General features: G+C 39.6%; 1 protein-coding gene across 2 annotated transcripts in view; it reads left to right on the top strand.

Moving 5' to 3' along the window:
- Positions 1-14,128, top strand: part of LOC132165455 (DNA topoisomerase 3-alpha) — a 106,241-nt gene extending 92,113 nt beyond the window's left edge. Inside the window, exons 22-24 of one of the 2 annotated variants that reach the window (XM_059576033.1) lie at positions 12,646-12,825; positions 13,173-13,296; positions 13,612-14,126. In XM_059576033.1, coding sequence (XP_059432016.1) covers positions 12,646-12,825; positions 13,173-13,296; positions 13,612-13,849 — 542 coding nt within the window. In that variant the 3' untranslated portion in view covers positions 13,850-14,126. Of the gene's footprint in view, positions 1-12,645; positions 12,826-13,172; positions 13,297-13,611 lie in introns of both variants that reach the window. The other variant, XM_059576034.1, reaches the window with a different exon arrangement.
- Positions 14,129-16,217: the final 2,089 nt, after the last annotated feature.

Here is a 16,217-nt window from a genome sequence, read left to right as displayed (position 1 = left end):
TTATTATATAAGCTTAAGGAAATATGACAATGACTAAACTACACTCAAACCCTAATACATTATTCTAACACTTCCCCTTAAAGCTGGAGCATATATACCATATAGACCCAGCTTGGAACAAATAAACTCTAGTGGACACAAACTGATTGATAGGATGTTGGGTGGTGCAAGAACGTTTACCTTTCCATAGGGCAATAGGCAAGTAGTCGGATGGAGGTGGGGGCCCCAGATCTGTAGACGATAAGGATGATGGTGGCGGAGCACAAGCAGATGGTTGAGGCCAACGCTGATAAACCTGGAGTGGAGCAAGCGAGTGGAGAGGCAAGAGGACAGGAGGAGAAGTAGAGTTAGACTCAAAGAGAAGGGGGGCAGGTAACAAAAGAGATGCGGCATCAAGTGCAAGGGAAGAGTCACTCAAAGAAGTAATAGTAGGAAAATAGGGGAGAGACTCCTCAAAGTTAACATCAGCGCAAGTGAAGTAGCATCGAAGGACTGGACTATAGCAACGGTAGCCCTTCTGGGTTGTGGAATACCCAAGAAAGACACATATAGTAGCATGATGGTCAAGCTTATCAAAACCAAGACCCAAATTATGACCATAGCAAACACACCCAAAAACCTTCAATGGCAAGGAGAATGGTGATGAAGAAGGATATAAAAAAGAATGAGGAGAGACACCTTCTAAGACCAAGGAGGGCATCCTATTAACTAAATAACAAGCAGTGAGAACAACATCAGTCCAAAATTGTTTGGGAACATGCATATGTAACAAGAGACAACGTGCAACATCCAATAAATGATGATTCTTGCGTTTAGTCACACTATTTTGTTGTGAAGTGTGAGCACACGAGGTTTGATGGATAATGCCTTTATCAGATAAATAAGAGGCAAAAGAACAAGATGTATATTCTTTAGCATTATCCTAATGCAAGATACGGATTTTCTGAGCAAATTGAGTCTTAATCATATTGAGAAAGATTTGAAAATAGAAAATAACTCATCCACAAAACTAGCAAAATAGTGGAATTTATTGGACAGTGTAGTAATGGGACCCCATACATCAAAATGAACTAACTCAAAAGGACTAGAAACCCTAGGAACAACTTGCGATGGAAACGAGGCACGATGATGCTTACTAAGTTGATAAGCTTTGCAAGGCACATATAATTTATGACAAAGACTTGGGACTTGATGCTTCAATGTAGAGAGGGAAGGATGACCAAGGCGACAATGCCACTGAAGAGCAGAGGCTGACGACTGCAAAGCATGAGAGGGAGGTGTAGGTGCGAGATCCAGATAATATAATCCGTCAACTGCATGCCCCATACCAACTATCCTCGTTTTGAGATCCTGAAAAATACACAAAGAAGGGTAAAAACTAACAGAACAATTAAGGGCTTTTGTAATTTTACTAATAGATAACAAATTAAAAAGAAAACTAGGAACATTTAGAACATACAACAACTCAATATCAGGACTTAGACGGGTAGTGCCCGAGCCGACCACTGTGGAGAGGGAACCATTAGCTAGGGTGACACTTTTAGGTGTAGCAACAGGATGATAATTAGAGAGGAAAATAGATGAACCAATCATATGTTAATTGGCGCAAGAATTGAAAACCCACGGGTCGCTACTGGAGGATAAAAGATAGTGAGATGCAGTACCTGACTAAGCAAGAGTACCAGTGGAAACCAAAACACGTACAAGCTTATCCCGGTTTGAGGTTGGGATATCCTTATCTCGAATACGCGACAGCAAGCACCTTCAACCAAACGCCCATCTTCTTCGAAAATTTGCCGGAAAATTGTCAGAGACTAGCCAAACTGTGCCTGCGACACCCAAACCATGCCGACGACTCCCAAATCGTGCCAAAAACCACTCAGAACGTGCTGGTGACAACCAGAACATGCCGTTGACCACTTCTAACTTCGACAAAGAGAACTACCGTGCCTCATTCCCATGTAATATCCACCAAGAAAGACCAATGACACCACACAACCTGTCTCTGACCATCGCAGAGAGTATCCACCACCACAGACGCCAACCACTAACGACAGCGACTTAAGACCCAGCAGTCACTAGTACACGTCTGTCAACAATGACCAATCCAACCATGGAGATGACGGGGAGATCACACCATTGACGACGGTGAACTCGGTGCCATCTCCTACCACGGGCTTAAAGCCTAGTAATTCAATTGCCTTCAATCTGTAGCAAGATGTATGGGAGAGAAAAGAGAAAATAAAATAAACGGAGACGTAAAAAAAGAAAATATGGGAAGAAAAGAAAAACGAAATATCAGGAAAAGGTATAAATCTTAGGCTTTGATACCATGTTGAAAGATTTGCATGAAGAAGGTTAAAGAAAGAGAGGAGGCTTGTTTTCTATGTTACGACGTACCCACCTCAAACATATTATTATATAAGCTTAAGGAAATATAACAATGACTAAACTACTCTCAAACCCTAATACAGTCTTCCATCAACTAGGAATAATCCTATTAAGAAAATGTGTTAAAGCACAATTTTGTAGTTGCACTTCAAAGCTCATTTATAGCATGAAAACATTTATAAATAACTTTATGAACTTGAGGCCAACCCACCATAACCAATAGAGAAAGACTGGGATCATGTTCTTTTGATCTCTTTGCCATGCCTGGCTTTAAAGGGTTCACCTTCTTCGCCTCAAAAAGCATTGGCAAGCAGATGCAGTAAGGCAACAACATCACTGACAAGCATGGTCCAGTTGGTGAAGGCTTCATTCGCTTCAAACACGGCTGGGACGAAAATGATTCATGGAATAGGTCAATTCTTCATCCTTTTGTCATCACATAGCTTTGGCAGGCCAACCCACCATAACCAGTAGAGAAAGAATGGGATCATGTTCTTTTGATCTCTTTTCATGCCTGGCTTCAAAGGGTTTGCTTGTCACCTTCTCAGTCCCGAAAAGCATTGGCAAGCAAGTGCAGTAAGACAGCAACATCACCGACAAGCATGGCCCAATTGGTGAAGGCTTCCTCCGCTTCAAAGACCGCTGGGACGAAAATGATTCACGGAATAGGTCAATTCTTCGTCCTTTTGTCATCACATAGCTTTGGTTGCTTTTCCAGTAAGAACATTTGAATGCCATGACTTCTCGTTGCAATCTTCAAAACCCCACAGCAGCCCATTCTCAGGGGTGGAATGGGTGGCTGACCACCCACAATTTCAATCCGTCTGAGTATTTTTTTTTAATTTTTTATTGATTATTTGGATTTGAAGAAAAGAATAATTGTAAGTTTTTTTTGGAAAACATAGTCTATTCCTAAATGAATAATTATTTCTCATTTTTAAGAGGAATATGTATTCTTCTTCGTAAAGGATTAGTTATTCTATTGGAATAGCTATTCCTTGGAATGGTGTGCTACCAAACAAAATAATAGCCATTTCAAAGGAATAGTTATTCCATTCCAGAGGTCTATTCCGCAAATCAAAAGCTCCAGGAATAGCCTAATCCGTGTGTTCAACGATTATGTCATTGAGAAGAAGGAATAGAGGAGGCTATGTGTATTATTGTAGCCTAATATATATATATATATAACATTGAATACAAAGACCAAAATACCCATATAACATATTAACCCTAAGACGCTCTTCTAACACTCCCCCTCAAGCTGGAGCATATATATCATATCAGCCCAGGTTGGAACAGATAAACTCTTAACGTCTTTCAACACAAGGATTTTGTAAAAATATCAGCTAACTAATCTCCAGATTTGACGAATGGTGTAGATATATCTCTGTTGAGTATCTTATCTCGAACAAAGTGACAATCAACCTCAATATGGTTGGTTCTTTCATGAAAAACTGAGCTAGACGCATTATGTATAGCAACTTGATTATTTGAAAATAATGGAATAGGAGTAGGGGCGGCAAATCCAATCTCCTGGAGAAAATGTTGCAACCATGTCAATTCACTAGCAGTATTAGACATTGCCCTGTACCCTGCCTCGGCACTAGACCGTGACACTACTGTCTGTTTCTTACTTTTCCGTGGTGATTGCTTGAGACCATACAAAGCCTTTTTTAACTTACAGACACAACCTTGACACTCCCCTTGAGCAAAAAACCTCGGTGGTTGATCCATATAAACTTCCTCATGTAGATCCCCATGTAAAAGGGCATTTTTGACATCTAGTTGAAATAAGGGCTAATCAAGATTAGCAGCCAAAGAAATAAGAATACGAACAGAAGAAATTTTGGCAACTGGAGAAAGCGTCTCATCATAATCAATACCATAAGTTTGGGTATAACCCTTAGCAACCAAACTTGCTTTCAACCGTGCAACTGAACCATCAGGATTAAACTTAACTGTCTATACCCATTTGCAACCAATAGTCTTTTTAGTAGGTGGTAATGGAACAAGCTCCCACGTACCATTTTGATGCAAGGCCGTCATTTCCAATTCCATAACTTGCTTCCAACCGGGGTAAGACAAGGCATTATGCATTGTCTTTGAAGAGCTGAGGTTAACGATTGCAAAGCACGAGACGAAAATGAAGGTACAAGATCCAAATAATATAATCCACCAACTTCATTCCCCATACCAATCATCCTCCGCGTTTTGAGATCCTAAAAAATGCACAAAGAATGGTAAAAACTAACAGAACAATTAAGGGCTTTGGTAATTTTCCTAATGGATAATAAATTAAAAGAAAAACCAAGAACATGTAGAACAAATAGAAACTCAATATCTAGAGTCAGATGTGTATGGCCAAAGCTGGCAACGATGGAGAGGGAACCATTAGCTAGGGTAACACTATGGGCCGTATCAATAGGATGATAATTAGAGAGAGAAGTAGACAACCCAGTCATGTGTTCATTGGTGCTAGTGTCAATAATCCATGGGTCGCAAGTGGAGGATAAAAGACATTGAATACAATACTTGACTGAGCAAGAGTAGCGGTAGAAGAGGAAGTGGCCCGCTTATAAGCTGTTAGAAAAATATATTGTATGGGTATTTTTGTCTTTGTACTCTATGTTGGTTTATATATATATGCAGTATGAGGGGAGTGTGGCTGTGTGATGATTGACACAGCCCCATATTCTATTCTATCCACATGGTATCAGAGCAGTAACAATTCTCTCGTAGCTGCTCCATATTTGCCATTTTTTTTTCTTCTCTTTTCTCAACAAAAAAAAAAAAAAAAAAAGTTGAATCCAGGAATACAGGATTCTGGTTGGGCTTCATGCCCATGAACGGGGGTAGATGACGTCGATATCATCGTCCTTAAGGGTGTGATGTCGTCGTCATTGCCGCCGTCAAGCTTTTCGTCGTCTATGTTGGGGTGTTCGTTCTGCCAGGAAGTATGAGTGTGGGTCTCGACGTGGTCTGTGCTGGTTGGTGATGCACAAGGTGGCCGGCGTACATGGTGGTCATCGGAAAAAAAAAATTTCTTGGAGTTGAAAAACAAAAAAAACAAAAAGACAAGGTTATTTTTTGTCATCAATTCATTCTGTGGGTTCAGTTTTGGTATTTTCGGAGTGGTCTGCTGCTTCCGATGAGTGTGGACCATCTCCGGCGAAGTTTTTTTTGCCGTATTTACACTGGTTCCTCTCTCTTTCTCCCTATTTTACTGATTGGCATTGGTTGAGCTGGTTTTTGCCATTTTCCAGCATTTTTGCAGTGTTGCATTGGGGTCTTTCAATTAGTTTTGAGTGGTTGTTCTCCTACTTATTTGTTGTGTTACTGTGGTGGAGTCTTTGCTCCTTTGTTGATTGATATTATGGCTGCTAAACCTGAGACTACCTTAGTTTATACTCCTATGACTTATGTGAAGCTCAATGGGAAGAATTATAGTTATTGGGCAAGGTCTATTGAAGTTTTTCTCAAAGGCAAGGGCTTGTTTACTCACTTAACCTCGGGTATACCCAAGGACTATACTCCTAGCCTTTGGGAGCAAGAAGATAATCAAATTATCTCTCTTATGTTGAACAGTATTGAGCCTCACCTTGGATCCTCATGCATCTACTTACCCACTGCCAAGGACATTTGGGATCATCTCAGTCACATGTACTCTGGAACTGGGAATATCACTCGGATTTATGAAGTGTGTAAACAATATTTTGGGCTTGAACAAGGTACTCAAACTGTAGATGAGTATTACAACCATGTTGTGGCCATTTGTGAGGAGAGAAACTTGTACCAACCACTCTTTACGGACCTAAAGAAAATGGAAAAGCAACGTCAAGATGTGGATGTGGATGTGGTTCGGTTCCTTCTTGGTTTGAAACCCGAGTTTGAGTCGGTTCATGCGCAGATTTTGGGTGGTTCTGAACTTCCCTCACTTCCATAAGTCTTTTCTGGGATTCAGCGTGCTACTCTCACTGACCATGACTCTCAGATGAGTTCTGAGCGTACTGGTGAGCGCGTTGCTTTTGTTGCTACCCGTGGCAGTTTTGGTGGGTATCGTGGTGGTCGAGGTGGTCGTGGTGGTCGTGGTGTTCGTGGTGGCCATGACTCTCGAGGCGGTGGTCGACTTGGTAGTCGTGAGCATCGCAAATGTACTCACTGTGGCCGTCCTAATCATTCGGTGAATTCTTGTTGGGATTTACATGGCAAACCACCCGGTTTTGCCAATCAGGCTATTTCTTTCGAGGATTCTCCAGCTATTTCTGAACCACCTGCTAGTTCAAGTTCTACTCCGGATTATGATCTCATCTCCATTCCGAAAGATGAGTATGCTCAGTTTTTGGCTCATAAGCGGGCCACCTCCACTTCCACTACTACTCTTGCTCAGTCAGGTACTGCATCTCACTGTTTCTTATCCTCCACTCGCGACCCATGGATTATTGATTCCGGTGCCAATGAACATATGACTGGTTCGTCTACTTCTCTCTCTGATTATCATCTTGTTACTGCACCCCACAGTGTCACTCTAGCTAATGGTTCCCTTTCTACTATAGCCGGCTCTAGCCATTCACATCTGAGTCCAGATATTGAGTTGTTGTCCATTTTACATGTTCCCGGTTTTCCGTTTAATTTATTATCCATTAGTAAAATTACCAAAGCTCTTAACTGTTCTGTTAGTTTTTATCCTTCTTCGTGCATTTTTCAGGATCTCAAGACGCGGAGGATGATTGGTAGTGGGCATGAAGTTGGTGGCCTATATTATCTGGATCTCTCACCTTCATTTCCCTCTCGTGCTTTGCAGTTGTCAAGTTCAGCTCTTCAGTGGCATTGTCGTCTTGGTCATCCTTCCCTTCCTGCGTTGAAGCATCAAGTCCCAAGTCTCCGTCATGAGTTGTCTGTGTCATGCGAAGCGTGTCAGCTTGGCAAACACCATCGTGTTTTTTTTCCATCAAGAGTTGTTAGTCGAGTTTCTCGTCCTTTTGAGTTAGTTCATTCTGATGTATGGGGTCCTATGAAGATCGAGTCCAATAAATTTCATTATTTTGTAACGTTCGTGGATGATTTTTCCCGTATGACTTGGTTATTTTTAATGAAAAATCGTTCCGAGTTATTTTCTGTCTTCCAAATGTTTCGTAATATGATTAAGACACAATTTTCTCAAAAAAATTCGTATCTTGCGTTCTGATAATGCCAAATAATACACATCTAGTTCTTTTGCCACTTATTTGTCTGATAAAGGCATTATCCATCAAACCTCATGTGCTCACACTCCACAACAAAATGGTGTGGTTGAACGTAAGAATCGTCATTTATTAGATGTTGCACGTTGTCTCTTGTTTCATATGCATGTCCCCAAACATTTTTGGAGTGAAGCAGTCCTCACTGCTTGTTATCTCATTAATCGGATGCCCTCCTCGGTCTTAGATGGTGTTTCTCCTCATTCACTCTTATACTCTTCTTCACCTCCGTTTGCCTTACCACTAAAGATTTTTGGGTGTGTTTGCTATGTTCATAACTTGGGTCTTGGCTATGATAAACTTGATCCTCGCTCTACTAAATGTGTCTTCCTTGGTTATTCCACAACTCAGAAAGGATATCGTTGTTATAGTTCTGTTCTTCGTCGCTACTTTACTAGCGTTGATGTCACATTTGTTGAGTCTCTTGCCTATTTTTCTGTTGATGCGTCTTTCGAAGCGTCTACCCTTGAGCCCAATGTCATGTCTGTTCCGCTGCCTGTTCGATATCTCTCTTAGTCTGTCGTGTTGCCTCCATGCTCTTCTGCTCCTCTCTAGGTTTATACACGTAGGCCACGTCCATCAGCTCTTGCACCTCCACCATCATCCATCCCGTCTTCGGATCCGCTGCCACCTGCATCTGATTCCTTGCCCATTGCCCTAAGGAAAGGTACACGTTCTTACACTACTGCACATCCTATCAGTCAATTTGTATCTACTAGTTCTTTGTCTACTTCCTATTCTTGCTTTATTTCCCATCTTTCTACTGTTTCCACCCCAAAGACAGTGCATGATGCTTTATCTGACTTTGGTTGGAAGCAAGCTATGGAATTGGAAATGAAGGCCTTGCATCAAAATGGTAAGTGGGAGCTTGTTCGATTACCACCTGCTAAGAAGCCTGTTGGTTGCAAATGGGTTTACACAGTTAAGTTTAATCCTGATGGTTCAGTTGAACGGTTGAAAGCTCGTTTGGTTGCTAAGGGTTATATACAGACATATGGTATTGATTATGATGAGACATTTTCTCCAGTTGCCAAAATCTCCTCCGTCCGTATTCTTATTTCTTTGGCTTCTAATTTGGCTTGGCCCTTATTTCAATTGGATGTCAAAAATGCCTTTTTACATGGGGATCTGCACGAGGAAGTTTATATGGAGCAACCACCTGGGTTTGTTGCTCAGGGGGAGTATCAGGGTTGTGTCTGTAAATTGAAAAAGGCTTTGTACGGTCTCAAGCAATCTCCACAGGCATGGTTTGGGAAGTTCTCAGCGGCAGTTATGGAGTTTGGTCTTCAGCAATGTCAGACAGATCATTCAGTATTTCACTTGCATACAAGTGCTGGTCATATTCTCCTTGTGGTATATGTGGATGACATCGTGATTACAGGTAATGATTCAGGAGGCATTGCTCGGTTGAAATTGTTTTTACAACAGAAGTTTCAGACAAAAGATTTGGGAAAACTAAGATATTTTTTGGGGATTGAAGTTGCTAGATCCCAAACAGGTATCAATTTACCTCAAAGAAAATATGTACTTGATTTGTTAGAAGAGACGGGTCTTCTGGGTGCTCGTCCTGTTGACACTCCAATGGATCCTAATCATAAATTAGTAAAAAATGAAGGGGGATTGTTTGAAGATCCTGGTAGGTATCGTCGCTTAGTTGGAAAGTTGAATTACTTGACCATTACTAGACCAGACATCTCATATGCAATTGGTGTTGTCAGTCAATTTTTGGAGGCTCCTAGGGTTTCACATTGGGAAGTTGTTACTCGTATTATTCGATATTTGAAAAGAGCTCCTGGCCTTGGGATATTGTATAGACCGAATGGACACCTTCGGGTAGAAGGGTTTACTGATGCAGATTGGGCTGGTTCTCCCTCAGATAGGCGATCTACTACAGGATATTGTACTTTCTTGAGTGGTAATCTAGTAACTTGGAAACGCAAGAAACAGACGGTGGTGGCACGGTCTAGTGCCGAGGCAGAATACAGGGCAATGTCTAACACTACTAGTGAATTGACATGGTTACAACTCTTTCTCCAAGAGATCGGATTTGCCGCTCCTACTCCTATCCCATTATTTTGTGATAATCAAGCTGCAATACATATTGCATCTAACTCTGTCTTTCATGAAAGAACCAAGCATATTGAGGTTGACTGTCACTTTGTTCGAGATAAGATACTCAATGGCGATATATCTACACCGTTCGTGAAGTCTGGATATCAGTTAGCTGATATGTTTACAAAACCCTTGTGTCGGAAGCAGTTAGAGTTTATTTGTTCCAAGCTGGACTTATATGATATATATATGCTCCAGCTTCAGGGGGAGTGTTAGAAAAATATATTGTATGGGTATTTTTGTCTTTGTACTCTATGTTGGTTTATATATATATGCAGTATGAGGGGAGTGTGGCTGTGTGATGATTGACATAGCCCCATATTCTATTTTGTCCACATGAGCCAAGAACTAAGCATACTCATCTTTTGGGATGGAGATGAGATCATTATCAGGAGCGGGACTAGAACTAGCAGGTGGTCTAGAAATACCAGTAGAATCCTCCAGATAAACAACCTGATTGGCAAAACCAGATGATTTGCTATGTAAATCCCAACAAAAATCCACATAATGATTATTACGGCCACAATGAGTACATTTTGTGAGGCTCACGACTACTAGTTCAACCACCACCTCGAGAATCACGGCCACCATGAATACGACAATCACCTCGACTGCCACGTCCTCCATGAAAACTACCAGAGCTACCATGGGCAGCAACAAAAGCATTGCGCTCACCGGTACGCTCAAAACTCAGTTGAGAGCTAGGATCAAAAAGAGTAGCACACTAAATCTGAGAAAAGACCTTAGGAAAGTGAGGGGAGGTCGAAACCACCTAAAATATGTGCACGAACCGACTCAAACTCAAGTTTTAAACCAAGAAGGAATTGAACCACATCCACATCTTGACGTTGCTTTTCCATTTTCTTCAGGTCCGTAGAGAGCGGTTGATACATGTTCCTTTCCTTACAGATGGCCACAACCTAATTGTAGCACTCGTCCATAGTTTGAGTACCTTGTTCAAGCCCAAAATATTGTTTACACACCTCATAAATTTGAGTGATATTCCCAGTACCGGAATACATATGACTGAGATGATCCCAAATATGCAATAGGCAAATACATGCATGATGCATGAGGATCTAAAGTGAGACTCAGTACTGTTCAACATAAGAGAGATAATTTGATTATCTTCTTGTTGCCAAAGGGTAGGAGAAGTAGTGTCTTTAGGCATATTCGAGGTTAAGTGAGTAAACAAGCCCTTGCCTTTGAGAAAAACTTCGACAGACCATGCCCAATAAACATAATTCTTCCCATTCAGCTTCACTTGAGTCATGGGAGCATTAACTAAGGTAGTCTCAGTTTTAGTGGCCATAACCTCAACAAGAAGTAAAAGACTCCACCATAGCAATACAACAAATAAGCACCCTTAACAACCACTCAAAATAATAAGAAAACCACTGCAACAATGCTGGAAGAGGGCAAAAACCAGCTCAAACCAACGCAAATCAGCAAAATAATGATAAAGAGAAAGGAACCAGTTGAAATACTGCTGAACTGCCCAAAAATCACCACAAACTGGACTGAAACAGACTGAACCGGAATGAAAAAACCAGAAAAACTAGCCTGAACAGACTGAAAAACCAAACAGGGACCTTCGTCGGAGACTCGCCGGCGACACCAAAAACAGAAGCCACAGTCTCAATCGATGACCACAGAGCAACTTTTCAACAACAACTGCAACACGCCGGCCACCTAATACATCACCAACCACCATAGACAACGCTGACAACCACACCCATACACCCTGACTGGATTTTTTTCTTCAGGGAAGAACTCGCACCCCAACAGCCACGATATTGGTTTTGCCGGTTAAACCCCAACGACCGATGATCACAAACTTGACAGTGGCGATGACGACGACATCAAACCCCTGATGATGGTGATATCGACGCCATCTATCCTTATTCATGGGCCATGAAGCCCAATTCTCAAAATTCCACAATCAATAGAGCAAATTAGAGGAAAAAAAAAAAACGATGAAGAGGTGGGTATGGATAATCAGATGCAGTCAGAGGATGAGAGAGTCGTTATGGTTCTGATACCATGTTGTGGAGTTTGCATGAAAGAAAAAGTAGAAGGAATAGAGGTGGCTATGCGTATTATCTTAGCCTCTCTCTCCTCATATATATATATATATATATATTAACCCTAAGACGCTCTTCTAACACATACCATCGGTAAAAAAAAACATTTGTCAATCTTTGTCTTGTTGATAATGAGTTCATTTCAATCATATTTTGCCAAAATCTTTAAAGTTGAAGGAGAAGATATTGCAGACCTTATTTAGTGATAATATCCTTAAAGTTTTGTAAAAAGGTTTTTGTTATGAAGTAAAGTTGTATCATTATCATTTCTGGTTTAGCTGATCTGAAGGCTCCTTTTGCATCTGCCAACTTCAGGAGTTGTTCCATACGATAGGCCAAATATGTCTTATATATATAGAATAAATTTTAGAACCACTCTTGACACCCCATTAGCATGGATGTGGATCATTATGGTATGCAGTATGTGCAACTTGAACCATGGTACATTAGCATGGGCTCGTGGAGGTTTTTGCATTTGATAGGCATTTTAACTGTAAACCAGTATTGTCAATAAAGTAGAAGATGGTCTTTCAAAGTGCAAGATTGTCTATAGTGTTACAATGCTATATAGGTAAGCACATATATTTACCATGAAGTAATTTTTTTTTTTTGGTCATATTGCTGTCCACGACACATTGTACGTCCAGTTTGTCTGATTATGATTCAGTTTGGTGCTCAAATTAACTATCCTAGTTATAAAACATGAAAAGAAAATATTACTGTTGAGAGAGAGAGAGAACGAGAGTTGAAGGAACTCATTCTTCTGTTGTCCTCGATGTTAATCGCGCAAAAATATGTAATTTTTTTAGTATTTTCTCCAGCAAGAGGAAGAGGATCCACTGCATCATCCATCAATGTGCAACAAAGTAACTCTAGGCTGGGTGAGGCTAGGCACAGTGCTTGCATATACTGCCAGCAAACGGGTCATTCTTCGAGTGATTGCCCGTCACAGATTTCAGGTTCTCGTAGTGCTCGGGATCGCAGAATGAACTCACAAAGTGGTATGCCTGCTGAACTTCCAGTTTTTTTTTCATGATTCTAAATATTCTCAAGACAATCAACATACAAAAATAAATAAATAAATAGAAATTAGCAGTCAACAATTATTGCATTAGTTTAGGGCTTTTTTTCCTTTGGGGTCCTGTTAATGGGGTTAGTGCATTAACAGGAGAATGGTCCTGTTAATGGGATTTTTTTGGGAGTTAGCCTACATGAAGGTTTAAATAAAAAGACTGATGAAGTTGACAATAACTGTAAATCATTGAGAGGTTTGGTTTCTCTCTTCTTGTCACCAGAACATCTGGAGGTTGAATAAATAATCACTCTTATCATTCTTTTAATGATGCAGGAGGAGAATCTTCGGTTCCATGTAGCACATGTGGAGCACCATGCATCTTGCGAACAGCTAATACAGCAAACAATAGTGGAAGAAAGTTCTACTCATGTCAGTCACAGAATTGCAACTTCTTTGTGTATGTAACTAACACTTGCTCATCCTTGTCATCATTCTCAATACTACTGACATGTCTGGACATAGACCCTGTTGAGTTCATCTTTTTCAACTTCTTTTTCCCCTTCAAAGAAGTGGTCATTTATTATAAATTCTGAGTTAATTCAATAATATTTTTAATGGAGTTACTTCCAGCCGCATTTTGCTGAACTTAGGAAAAGCTTATTCCAAAGAAGCAAACAACTGAAATTTTTGAGTGTTCATCGGCAAATGTTCTTCAATGAAACCTTCATCTAAAAACCAGTTCACATATACATCCTGTTGCCCTGTTATGCAGATGGGAGGATAACCTAAACAATGGCACTGGAGGAAGGAGTGTTCGAAGTGCGAGAATGAATGTCTCAGCCTCTGATACCAGCAGGAGTCGTGTTCGTGGCAGAGGTGGCCGGGGTGGACCGCATGCTGCTACCGCAACATTTGTGTCAGCAACTGGTGATCCTGTTTCTGGCAGAAGATGCTTTGTTTGTGGTGATCCATCACATTTTGCAAATGTCTGCCCAAATCGTGGTTCTTGATTCTTTTAATGGTGTACATTTTTACATATATGTGTGCATGTTTTGACAATGCTGCATGATCAAAAGTAGATAAAAGAATCGGATTTTTGTGGTTCAACTGATAGTGTTTATGTATCGTATAAATTTTGATTATCAAGTTATGTTCAATTAAAATGATCATATCATATGTATTATTTTGAATAAAACCAATATTGTGCTAAAAATATTTAAACACTAGTGCACAAGAGTAGCAGTGGTGGAGCAAATCATGGACCGAAGAAAAGGAATAGCACGTGGCATATATTATATTATGTTGAATTAAATGTATAAAAATTTTGATTGCTTCTCTTAAGACCTGTTATCATCGTCCATTAGTAAACACATTATTAGTAAAAGGTTGGATCTAAAGCCTAAGTGAGTAGTATCATTCCGAGTTCAAGATCTATTAGATGCAATGATAAAAATAAAATAAAAATATAAAAACGTATTCAAGAACCACCAATTGATCTCATTCATACATCTAGGATGGTAGGTGAATTTCCAAACATGAGATTTGACCTGTAGGAGGTTAAAGTAGATTACACAAATGACCTGGGGTTAAATATGCAGCGAGTTAAGTTTTTGTTTTAAAATGATTCTTACTTCGGTTGTTAATGTTTTTGGTTTTTTAGTTCGAAAAAGTGTTTTAATATGAAATAAAGATAAAAATAGTTTTAAAGTGTTTTGTTTTAGGTTATTTGTTAATATTTTTAAGAATAAATGTAAAATTAGTTCTTGTAGTTGGTCTAAATTACAAATTATTTTATGTGGTATCAAAGTTAACTAAAAAGATCCTTGAGATAGGATAAAATAATAATTTAGTCTATGTAACTTAACATATTTTGTTAGTGTGTCATGTCAACACCAATAGTATGATGACATATGACACTTTTAATAAAAATATATAAAGATATAAAACTGAAAAAAAAAAAAAAAAACTCATTGCTTCCTCCCACCAGTTCACCGCCAATGAACACCGCCCGCACGCTCGGGCTCCGTTCAAGCCTTGCTCAATGTCCTTCCCTCTCGGAATCTCGTCCAGCTCGTACACCGCAGGGTTCACCCTGAACTCGCTGAAAAGGGTCTTCACGGTGTGGCACATGCAGCAAGAGCTCTTGCTGAAGATCACCACCGGCCTCTCCGATGCAAATTTCGTCACCCTCTCCATCGCCAAATGCAAAAAGGGTACACGGTTTTGGAAGAAAGAAAATAACTGGGCAATGTGGGTGATGAAGGTTTTGGTGTGGGGGAGTAGAGCTCCCATGGGCCATGGCGCTCCTTCTACCCCCATGGGCCGGGGGTGGCTACCCCTTCCTCAAAGAGAGGGGTGGCTGCCCTCTATTTGCTTGTTTTTTTGTTTTTTTGTTTTTATTTTTATTTTAGTTTTTTTAGTTTTATATATATATATATATATATATATATATATTAAGAGTGACGCGTGTCGCCATTTTATTGGCACTTAATGGAATCCATCCAATATTTTAATGGAATTTGACTTCAATGACTAAATTGTTTTTTTGGCATATCCCATGGACCTCTGAGTTTATTTTTACACCACGTAAAGAGATTTGTAATTTAAGCCAATTACAATTACTGATTTTGTATTAATCCCATATTTTTATTTTGCAAACAGAAAACATAATTGATAAACAAAGCTTGAATTTTTATGGAATCGTTTCGTCCAAACCACATCGGAAGCTCGATCAAACCAAGAAAATCTTAGATCTATCTCATTCAAAGCATATTAGAAGTTAAGCCCATTAGGGGTTCTGGTAGGTTTGAGTTTGAGGAGGATTTTCGTTGAGGGAGAGGGAGAGAGGAAGCGAGGAAAAAAATAAAATAAAATAAATCTTATACGGTGTAACAGTTCATATGTAAAATAAAAAAAATCATAGAATGTGCTCCAGTAAACTTTCATATAAAGTAGTTCATATATAGAATAAAAAAATATTTTTACATTGAACTTTCACATATGAAAGTATACTGTAGCAAAATTTAACAAAAAATTTATTTCTGAGCCTGTTTAGAATTGTGTTTGAGAAATAGAGCTTTTAAGTCAAAAAGAACTTTTAGGCAAAAACTTCATTTTTAAGCTTTTGCCAAAAATGTTTTCTTGATCATTTTTAGGTTTTTTGGACCCTTAAAAGTATTTTTAATTTTTTTTACCAAACAAGTACTTTTTTCTTCAAACGAACTTTTTGAGTGTTAAAAGTATTTTTATACCCTTCAAACGCAATCTCAAACAGGCCTGAAATGACAGTTGAAGGAGAAAAATAGCCCATAATAGATATAGTTAACTATAAAGGGTCTAAATTCTACGCATGATTTTAAGGGTTTTTTTGGAGACTTA

Source organism: Corylus avellana, chromosome ca11 (genome assembly GCF_901000735.1).
Source record: "Corylus avellana chromosome ca11, CavTom2PMs-1.0".
Taxonomy (NCBI): Eukaryota; Viridiplantae; Streptophyta; class Magnoliopsida; order Fagales; family Betulaceae; genus Corylus; species Corylus avellana.
The sequence above is the reverse complement of the archived record's forward strand: the minus strand, read 5'-3'. Positions and strand labels throughout refer to the sequence as shown.